General features: G+C 43.2%; 1 protein-coding gene across 1 annotated transcript; it reads right to left on the bottom strand.

The window, feature by feature from the left end:
* Window positions 1–3052: 3052 nt before the first annotated feature.
* Window positions 3053–11434, bottom strand: LOC122540813 (transmembrane emp24 domain-containing protein 3-like). Its single transcript, XM_043677023.1, has 3 exons — window positions 10707–11434; window positions 6867–7115; window positions 3053–3553 (listed from the first exon to the last, which is right to left on the bottom strand). Exons 1-3 carry the CDS (start codon window positions 11082–11084, stop codon window positions 3317–3319), a joined length of 864 nt encoding a protein of 287 aa, XP_043532958.1. The 5' UTR covers window positions 11085–11434; the 3' UTR covers window positions 3053–3316.
* Between the last annotated feature and the right edge of the window lie 284 nt (window positions 11435–11718).

The following is an 11718-nucleotide window of genomic DNA, read 5'->3' as shown; positions in this document are numbered from 1 at the left end:
TGGAACTGGTCTTCCTGGGAGCAGATACGGCGGAGGCGGAGGAATTGGGGATATGGGATGGCATTTTTGCAAGAGATAGGGTGGGAAGAGGTGTCATCCAGGTAGCTGTGGGAGTCGGTGGGTTTGTAGAAGATGTCAGTGTCAAGTCGGTCGTCACTGATGGAGATGGAGAGGTCCAGGAAGGGGAGGGAGGTGTCAGAGATGGTCCAGGTAAATTTAAGGTCAGGGTGGAATGTGTTGGTGAAGTTGATGAATTGCTCAACCTCCTCGCGGGAGCACGAGGTGGCGCCAATGCAGTCATCAATGTAGCGGAGGAAGAGGTGGGGAGTGGTGCCGGTGTAATTACGGAAGATCAACTGCTCTACGTAGCCAACAAAGAGACAGGCATAGCTGGGGCCCATACGTGTGCCCATGGCTACCCCTTTGGTCTGGAGGAAGTGGGAGGATCAGTCTCTGCTATGGAGTGAGATATTTATATTCCAGTCCAGGTGCATCAGCCACCTGTTACGATTATTTTCATTTGGGGGTAGAATAGAATTTCACACTTGCTGACAACTCACCAGCACAGACTAGAGGCATATCACTCAACTCCTCACATCCAATCCCTTAAAAATAGTCTATTTGGCAGTGCAGAAATTAAGTATTGCTTTAAACAAAAAACACATCTTGTTGAAGCCTTTCATCTTGCACTTATCAGGACAATTTGCAAGAATACCAATGTAAAGGGAAAACAACATTGATACCATATGAGAGGAGATTGGTTGACAAGTAGACTCTGGTTGAGAGGTATTGCCAGGACAATGTGATGGGTAATGATGCCTGACAGTTAATTGACAAACTCTGTTTAAATTTTAAACCAGGAATGTTGATTGACAAGGTATTGTCTCAAGAAATGAGCCAGTGAATGTCTGTTAGCTATTTTGTTGAATTGAAATAGGTGCTCATGTGTATATGTGTTTTCTGCCTGCAAAGACATGACATTTTATATTAATTTACAGAATATATTCCACACTAATGCACCACACTGCGAACCTGATAGGCAATCCTAAATTGATTCCCTGCATAATTCTTAGCACACTCAGGATTGTTTAGTCCATGTTAACCAATTGCAAAATTACACCAAATGTTGGACACCGTATTGTGAATTGTACAAGTTTGGGTATAATCAATAACTTGCTGATTTCAAACAGCTGAAGGGAGCCATGTTGTTTGATACGATTGACAGACACACAGCTTACACGCTTGAAATCACAGCATTTCACGTGTTTTATCTATCACACAAATAAATATCATGGTATATTGAATTCCAATGCCTCATAAATGTTGTTCTCTCTTTATAATGGTATACTTGTGAATTGTCTGATGAGTGCAAGACAAAAGGTTTTAACAAAATATGATGGAAAAGGTGCAGTTTGTTGATGTCACTAAAGCAGACTCATGAAGTAATCAGAGCGGTCTTGTGATATCATTATTACTGAGTTTTACAATGCTACACCAAGAACTCCATACAAAACAAATCTCTTTTCTTAAACTCTCACATATCCTCTCCCTTTGAACAATGAGCAGGGTTGGAATGAGTCCACATGATAAGCATGATCATGCCATATCAAATGGCATCTCTTCATAAGCATTTTTAGCAACGGGCATTAGACATGTTCCAACTGAATATCAGAACAGATCTGAGACCTAAATAGCGTTCGTTTGTTCTGAACCCACATTGAATGGCTAAAGCCCCAAGTATAGGCTGCCTGTCACCTGGAAAGAATGAGGTGAGCAGACAAGGTAAACCAGGTTTGTTTGATTGTTGGGAGAAGTGAGGCTTCATTATCAGGATTCTGAGATCTATGTGAGGAAGACAAGGTCTGAGGCATCTACACTTCCAACAATGGTGAAGAGAAAGTGAGGAGTGTAAGACATAGCTTTGAGGGAGCAAGATAGGAAATTGCTGTTGCTAATTATTTCATTAAATTGGCAAAATCAAACAAGGATGGCATATGCAGTGAGGAAGGGCATGGTTGGTGGAACTTAAAGGTATTATTTGGATTTGCTAATCCAGATGGTTTGGTCTTTCCTCGTTTCTGCATCCGGGGAGTAAGGGGTGTTGAATATGAGAGGCCCATTCACATGATCTGAGGTTCTATAAGCAGTGAGACACTGTTGAGAGATCCAGCAATCAAAAAGGAAATCAAATGTTGTGAAGGCCAACTTAGAGATTGAGGAGATGAAGCAGCTTCACTTGAGATCAAACGAGACAGTGAAGCCAAGAGCCTCAAAATGTGAAGATTCACTGGAAGTGTGGAACTATTAGAGGTGTCTCACTGCACATTTCAAACTATGATGTGGCTTGGTCACCTGACACCAGTGATATAGTCTGTAGTGAAGTCTGTTACATGTGAGCCATCATTTCTCCCTTTACTAACACCACAAACACCCTTAACCTATGCTATTAACTCCCTTAACCAACATTACAGACACGCTCAATCAATGCTATAACTTCTCCTAACAAACATTACAAACACCCTTAACCAACACTACAGACACCCTGAACCAACACTACAGACACCCTGAACCAACACTACAGATGCCCTGAACCAACATTACAAACGCCCTGAACCAACATTACAAACGCCCTGAACCAACACTACAGACACCGTAAACCAACAGTACAGACACCGTGAACCAACAGTACAGACACCGTGAACCAACATTACAAACGCCCTGAACCAACATTACAAACGCCCTTAATAAACATCTCAATTTCCCTTAAGCAACACAATAAACGCCCTGAACCAACACTATGAACACCCTTAACCAGCACTAAATCCCCCTTAATGTATACTACAAACACTATTAACCAATATATAAATTCCCTTAATCAACCCTATTAACTTCCTTTAACTATATCTACAAGTGCAGTTTATACGGTTAGGCATCCATTTGGCATTTTGTGAAGCTTGCTGTGTATAAATTGATCACAATACCCTGCATACTGTATAAACATTGATAACACTTCAACAAATTAAATAATTGGGGACATCCTAATGTCATGATAGGCATTTTATGTGCAAGTTATTTGCTTTTTTTATGGTTGTCAGCTTGTCCTACGGTTGAAGAGGTTTTCTCCATCTTAAGAAGTGGTAACTATTAGCCACAGGTACAGATATCTCTCTCCCTCACTTTGCAACATGTAGTTAAATGGGAACTAGTTTCACTGACTATAATCTTCTCTTTGACCACTGCACGTTGATTGTCACACAATGCCTTTGCTACAGTAATGTTGCATATTTATTTCCAGTGGCCAATGGATGTTAGGTGGTTATGTGGTGGCCACACTTATATTGGCCCTTTGATCAGTGAAGAATCTCTTCACGATAATCAACTGGCCCACAGTAACCAGGAAAAGGATGATGGTCTCACTAGATGCCCAGTAGATAATGTGACTGTTCACGTCTTCTGCGTGCAGGTGATCAATCAATGCCTGCACCCGCTGTTGTGTCTGCATGCTCATCACACTCCGCAGTGCAGTATGGATGGAAAGGCAGGAGGCTTCCAGCTGAGGAGATAAACAAATAGGATAACACTGCAGTATAACTGCCTCGGCCATTAATGACTGCACATTCGAAAGTGGATCTCAAGTCTGGGCGACATGTTCTAAGGTGAGAAGAGAGAGATTTTGAAAAGACACAAAGGGCAAATGTTTTGCACACAGGGTGTGGAATGAACGTCCTGAGGTAGTGGCGAATGTGGGTACAGTTACAATGTATATCAAGTATATCAAAAGGAAAGGTTTGGAGGGATGTGGGCCAGGACCAGGCAGGTGGGATTAGTTTAGTGTAGGCTTATGATCGGCATGGACTGGTTGGACCGAAGGGTCTGTTTCTGTGCTGTATAACTATGACTCCAACAACAATAGCGATGATTCATCAACCTTCCCTTTTCCTTAAATGAGGTGTGGGTATCACTGGTCAAGTCAGCATTTATTGTCCATCCCTAATTGCCCTTGAACTGAGTGCCACACTAGGGCCATTTCACAGGGTCAGTTAAGAGGCACTGCTCAGAGTTCCACCAAGGCCAGAGAGGGCAATAATGGCAAATTTCCTTTCCTAAAGGACATGAATTGAATTGAATTGAATTGAATTGATAGCTATATTGTCATATGCACTCAAATATGTAGTGTGAAAAGTTTATAAGTCACCATCTTCGGTACAAAGGTGCCTTGGCACAGCTTCTTCAGTTACAAGATCTGTAACAATATCACCCACACATGGGTGATACAGATGGGCTTTTACCATATTTGATGATTGCTTGATGGTCACCATTATTGAGACTAGGTTAATATTCCAGATTGATTAATTGAATAAAAGTTTCACTAGTTGCCTTAGTGAGATTTGAGCCAATGTCCCCAAAGCAATAGCCCTGGCCCTCATGATTACTAGTCCAGTGACATTAACTATACATCACACTCTTCTGATCACCCCTATTAATCATCACTGTCATTCTCCAAGACCTTTGTTTTTGGACTCAGGATTGTTGCTGTTTGACCAAGCATCCTGCATGCATTGGAATGTAATCCTTCTGAGGCTCAGCCAAAGTGCCCTGTGTGATTTATCTACAAAGGCACAACTGGGAGCTGTGGAGAACTTGTTTTTAAATGCAGTGACTTATTAATATATGGAATGGACTACTTGAAAATGCTGTAGAAGCAGGTTCAATTATAACTTTTGAAAGAGAGTTGGATGAATACTTTAGCAAGAACAATTTTGCCATTTTTTGGAAGGAAGGGGGAAAATAAAGGCAAGGGAATTACACTAATTAGAGAGGTCCTTCAGAGAGCCAACACTGGCATTTGTTTCTTCATTCTTTCATGGGATGTGGACATCATTGGCAAGGCCAATTTGTTGCCCATCCCTAATTGCCCTTGAGTGGCTTATTAGGTCATGTCATTGGGTACTTAGCAGTTAATCATAATGTTGAGTCAGAAGTCACATGTAGACCAGACTGGGTAAGGATGGCAGAATCTGTTTGCTAAAGGGCATAAGAGAACCAGAAGGGTTTGTACTACTATTGGTGATAGTTGTCATGGCCACTACGTTTCCTCTGATCGTTCCTGTCATTGTACGGACTTTCAATGCAGTGACATCTAGGACTGGAGGTCAACTTGTCTACACACCATCAGCTTTGCAGAGCTTCCCTACAGTTGCACAGCTTAGAGGGAGACTTGATGGCCATCTTTGTTGAGACTAGCTTTATATTTCAGAGTTAATAAGTGAATTTAAATTCCACCAGTTGCTGTGGTGGGATTTGAACTTGTGTCTCCAGAGCATTAGTTTGGACACCTAGATTACTAGTCCAGTGATATTAATATAGAATAATTGAGATGTACAGCACGGAAACAGAACCTTCGGTCCAACTTGTCCATGCCAACCAGATATCCTAACCTAACCTCGTCCCATTTGCTATATCCCTCTAAAGCCTTCCTATTCATATACCCATCCAGATGCCTTTTAAATGCTGTAATTGTACCACCCTCCACCACTTCCTCTGGCAGCTCATTGCAAACACGCACCACCCTCTGTGTGAAAAAGTTGCCCCTTAGATCCTTTTAAATCTTTCCCCATTCACCTTAAACCTATGCCCCCTAGTTTTAGAACCTTTCACTCTTCAAAAAAGACCTTGTCTATTTATCCTATCCATGCCCCTCATGATTTAATAAACCTCTATAAGGTCACCCCTCAGCCTCCGACGCTCCAGGGAGTACTACTATTGGTGATAGTTGTCATGGCCACTACGTTTCCTCTGATCATTCCTGTCATTGTACGGACTTTCAATGCAGTGACATCTAGGACTGGAGGTCAACTTGTCTACACACCATCAGCTTTGCAGAGCTTCCCTACAGTTGCACAGCTTAGAGGGAGACTTGATGGCCATCTTTGTTGAGACTAGCTTTATATTTCAGAGTTAATAAGTGAATTTAAATTCCACCAGTTGCTGTGGTGGGATTTGAACTTGTGTCTCCAGAGCATTAGTTTGGACACCTAGATTACTAGTCCAGTGATATTAATATAGAATCATTGAGATGTACAGCACGGAAACAGAACCTTCGGTCCAACTTGTCCATGCCAACCAGATATCCTAACCTAACCTCGTCCCATTTGCCATATCCCTCTAAAGCCTCCTATTCATATACCCATCCAGATGCCTTTTAAATGCTGTAATTGTACCAGCCTCCACCACTTCCTCTGGCAGCTCATTGCAAACACGCACCACCCGCTGTGTGAAAAAGTTGCCCCTTAGATCCTTTTAAATCTTTCCCCATTCACCTTAAACCTATGCCCCCTAGTTTTAGAACCTTTCACTCTTCGATCCTATCCATGCCCCTCATGATTTAATAAACCTCTATAAGGTCACCCCTCAGCCTCCGATGCTCCAGGGAAAATAGCACCAGCCTATTCAGCCTCTCCCTGTAACTCAAACCATCCAGCCCTGGCAACAGCCTTGTAAATACTTTCTGTACCCGATCAGGTTTAACAACTTCTTTTCTATTGCAGGGAGACCAGAATTGAACATGATGCCAATCTCCCCAAATAATGGACCAAGTGGCCTCCTGTGGTAGAGCTCTGTGAGCTCCTGTGGCCATTGCAAGGATCTTCCACGGTTTAGCCAAAGTCACAGAACTATCCTACAAGCTGTGGGATTGAATATCTGAGTCTGCCTTCACACAATCACCCCTCTCACTCAATCCTGGTGCAATGGAGCCATCTGCGAGGTCTCACTATTAAAAGAAATATATTTGAAACATAGTAAAAGTCTGAGGCTCTGTGAGGGTGAGTAGCCAGATTACTTAAGGACTGTCAAGACCAACGAACCTGTGTGAGAGCACTGTCCTTGCCCTCAGCAGTGGCAAAAATGGGAATTTCCTCACCGACTTCAAGGTGGAAGTAAATCTTTTTGTGGCTGAAGGTGGAGAACTGGTTGCCAAAGCAGAAGCTGTAGACACCGGAGAGCTCCACTTTCACAGCCAAGCTGTCCTGCCGTATCTTGTGCTTCCTGTAGATCATTCGCCTTCTGGGATCTTCGATGAAGCAATCCACATCATAGTGACCACCTGCAACCACCTTGTGAGAACACAAATGTTTAACTGGTGTCAAAGGATCAAAGACAAAAAAAAAACTGCAGATGCTGGAATCCAAAGTACTCAGGCTGTTCTTCCAGCCTCCTGCCTGTCTACTTCAAAAGATCAAAAACTTATCCAGGTAGCAGGTCCTATCATAAGAGAGCTCAAACCAAAACAGCTGTCACAGTAGCTGCCTGACCTCTGTCTTGCAAGGTCCCCAAGTTCATGTTTTACTCCAGGTATTAAACACAGAACTGTTGCAGAACTAAGGGAGTGTTGCACTGTAGGAGGTGCTGCCGATAAAGATACGACATTATATCGAAACTCCATCTGCCAGTTTGACCAAATCATCCATCCTAACATCTCCTTATGTGAGAGGGTGTCAAATCACATTCTTGGGGAACATTTTTATGATGTTATGGGTACTACATAAATTCAAGTTATCATTCTATTTGCAATGTGACAATTTTAAAACATTTTCTGCTGTTCCATTGAAGTATCAGAGACTGTCTGATTTCAATTAACAAGCTACCCTTGGGTTTAGCGCAAACAGCCCAAGTCTCCATTTGGCTGGCTGATCTCAAAATCGTTGGAATTGCAAAGGTTTCAGACAGGATAAAACTGATTTTCAGAACTTTAACTGTCCCATATAAGGGCAGTGTGCATACTGGGATATTCCCTAGCTCCAGACACATATCAGTGACAGAGGGCTTGTTGGAGGCCTCTCCCCATATCAGGAAGTTTGGAACATTAACTGTGAACCATCATTTAATGCATTGGCCTAGGTACAAAGGAACTGACTATTTTTATCATTCTTTCCACAGACAATACAGTGCTGTGCACCGGGGAATACACAGTGGGGCTCCCAGTGCTGGTATCATGCAGTCAAGTTCAATTTCCACTCACCAGTTAATGTTCTAAGTTCTTGATATGCAATAAATTACAATGAAACACACAGGCCAAGGTTATACAGGCAAACATAGCAGCCATTTTACACACAATATTCCGCACACTGCACAATCAGTTACCGATGTAAAAACAAAAGCACCGAAAATGCTGGAGAAACACAGCGGTCCTGACAGGATTTGTGACGGGAGAAACCGAGTGTATGTTTCAAGTGCAGTATGACACTTCTTCAGAACTGAAAGATGTTGGGAACTTGTTTTTTGTAATTTTGACAGAAGCAGAGGAAGAACATGAGAGTGGATGATGGAGAGACCCTGTGTAAAAGACACAGGACTTGTTGATAGTGGTGAAAGAGAAAAGATGTAAAAATGACGGTTGGCTAATGCACCAGGAGAACCCCCTTCAGCCTTGAACAGCTGATGCAAATCTTAGCACTGGTACAGTGGCTCAGTGGTTATCACTGCTGCCTCACAGCACCAGGGACCCAGGTTCAATTCCACCATCGAGCGACCATCAGTGTGGAGTTTGCACATTCTCCTCCTGTCTGAGCAGGTTTCCTCCAGGTGCCCACAAGTCTGAAGATGTGCAGGTTAAGTGGATTGGCCACACTAAATTGCCTATAGTGCACAAGGATGTGCAGGCTAGGTGGATGAGCTGTGGGAAATGCAGGGTTACAGAGGGAGGATGCTCTTCAGAGGATCAGTGTGGCTTTGATGGATCAAATGGTCTGTTTCCCCACTGTTGTGACTCTATGGTAGTTGGCAGAGCATCTTCTGTGTGAATGTAGTGAAGTAACCACAAACCCATTCTCTCATTAGGCAGAGACAACTAGCAATAGTTCAACCTGAGCATCACCACATTACAAACAAGAGAGACTTCACAGTGGCCTTAAGCTGGTGCAGGAATTGACCCCACATTGTTGGTATACAAGTGTGTCACAAGCCAGCCAACTGAGCCAACACTCTTACCTCCAAGTTACAAAGTTGAGTCTTCAAATGCACCAGTCTATGATTTCAGCACAAAACGCCAGGCTATCACTCTAGTGAAGTAGTGAGAGTGTGCTGCAGTATCAGAGATGCTGCCACATGGATGAGATGCTAAGTCAATGGCCTTCTCATGATGGCCCTGATGTGGAGGTACTGAAGTGAACAAAGTTAAAAATCACACAGCATCAGGTTAGAGTCAAACAGGTTTATTTGGAAGGAGCAACGCTCTGAAAGCTTGTATTTCCAAATAAAGCTGTTGGACTATAACAGCTTTATTTGTGTGATTGTGTGATTTTTAACCTTCCCATGATGGACACAGCACTATTTCAAAGAAGAGCACTGAAGGTGAGGCCCGACCAATATTAATGTCAACAAAAATAATTATTTGGTTGTTATTACGTTGCAGTTTATGGGACCTTGCTTCCTATATTATGACATTTCAAGATTACTGAAATCATAAAGTATTTTAGACTAGGTTCCCTACTGTGTGGAAACAGGCCCTTCAGCCCAACCAGTCCACACCAACCCTCTGAAGAGTAACCCACTTCTGACTAATGCACCTAGCACTATGGGCAATTTAGCATGGCCAATTCACCTAACCTGCACATCTTTGGACTGTGAGAAGAAACCAGAGCACCCAGAGGAAACCCACGCAGACATGGAGAGAAGGTGCAAACTCCACACAGACAGTCACCCGAGGCTGGAATCGAACCTGGGACCCTGGCACTGTGAGGCAGTGGTGCTAACCACTGAGCCACTGTGCCACCCCCTGAGCCACAGTACTGCCCCTGGTGGTTATGAAAAGCACTATGTAACAGCAAGTGGCCCTTTTTGTGACATCTCATAAGAAAGACACCAACTTCTGTCTGACATCACATTGCGCTGGAGTGAGAATTCAACCTTCATCTCACAGGTAAGCTCAGTCTGACCATAATTACACCATCCATCTTGCTACTTACCAAAACAAAACTCCCAAAAAGCTATAGAATAAAAGGTTATGAAAAAATAACCAGCCCATTGGAGATGCTACCATATGGCTGCAAAACCAGACATTATTCCAAGTTTGGGAGAAGATTTGTAGCTCGGGTGATCCTTGTTGTTGTGGTTCTGTTTGCTGAGCTGGGAATTTGTGTTGCAAAACAGATTCCCAGCTCGGCGAACAGAACCACAACAACAGACATTATTCCAATTTATTTCCCACAAAGAAGATCCTTTGAGAGTCAACGAGGGTCAGAGTCATACAGCACAGAGGAGGTCCTTTGGCCAGTCGAGTCTGTGTTGAGACTCACTAATCCCACTTTCTAGCACTTGACCCATACTTTCGAATGTTATGACATTTCATATGCTCATGGTGGAGCTTTCCCTTCACTTTCTTCTGTTGGTAATACAGGTTTTAAAATTAACGTTCAGCACCATTAGGAGAAAGTGAGGACTGCAGATGATGAAGGGCTAATGCCAGAAACGTCAATTCACCCCCCTGCTCCTCGGATGCTGCCTGACTGCTGTGCTTTTTATTAGCCTGTCGAGTAACTACCATACCCTGCCTTAGGAAGCTCCACAATGTCCGGGAGCAAACTCTAAGGTCAAGTCAAAAAGAAAAATTTTCTTCAATCCATGTGGAGTAAAACCTGGTGTTTAGATCTCCCATGTTTGACAGTTTACAGCTAGGTTAATCTGGTAACTGTGTGACTGCACTTTACCTGGAAAACGAAGTTGCACTTGGCATCTTTCTGCAACTCTTCGTAGAAGCACTGAATCTCTCTGTCTGCCAACTCGAAGGTCAGCTCGGTTAAATTGGCGGATGCCAAAGGCATGAATAGCAAGAAAGGAAATAACATGATGACCGGAGAGGAGCTGGGAGGGGGAGACTGAGTGCTGCCCGGTACCGAGTGGCTGGTTTGCCCTCTCTCCTCCCCGCGGCTGGTACTCGGCTTCTCTTTGTGTTTCGTGGAAAATCCTTTCACCTTGTTCCCATTGCCCCGCCTCTCGCCGACCACAAGCGGTGTTAGGGTCGGTCTGAACCCTGACGTGGCACCAAGGGATCGATCCTTCCGGGAGCCGTGAGAAAGGGAGGGCATTCGGGACAGATTTGAAGAGTTACTTATCAAGATTTCCGCACCACTGACTTGAATAATGCGGTCAAGCTAAACTCTTGACCCCGCCTCTCCTTTATCTCTCAACGTGGGAAAACAAAAAGAAATAAACTGTTCGGCCCTTTGGATTCGTGCTAGCTCTTTAATGCTGTGCTCCGCTCCACCCCCATTCTCATGCCCCTCTCTCAGTTTTAGTTCTTAAATATGCACCCACTTTCCTTTTAAATCCTGCTAACTTGTAAACCAAAACAAAAATTGTAAAAATATATAACCATATCAAATACTTGAAATACTGAGCCGGTCAGACAGCATCTTCAAAGTGGGAAATAGTTCAGGGGGTCAGGTCTGTGAGCTTTCATCTTTTGTTTTGGATATGTGTCTCTTTCTGGGAGCTTTATGGCTAATCGACTGAGAATTGGTTCATAGTTCACATCAGTAACTTTGTTCCTTTATTTCCACCTGCCCTTTGAATGTAATTAATTATAGGGCTTGGGGAAATATTAATTAACTATTTTTTAAGACTTACGTGACAACTCTCGCTTTGTTTCAGGATTAGAGCGAGACAGGTTCCATTCTAACAGTTGCAAGTGTGACCAATGTATGGAACACTAGGCTGAGA

This window comes from Chiloscyllium plagiosum, chromosome 36 (assembly GCF_004010195.1).
Source record: "Chiloscyllium plagiosum isolate BGI_BamShark_2017 chromosome 36, ASM401019v2, whole genome shotgun sequence".
In the NCBI taxonomy this organism is placed as follows: Eukaryota; Metazoa; Chordata; class Chondrichthyes; order Orectolobiformes; family Hemiscylliidae; genus Chiloscyllium; species Chiloscyllium plagiosum.
The sequence above is the reverse complement of the archived record's forward strand: the minus strand, read 5'-3'. Positions and strand labels throughout refer to the sequence as shown.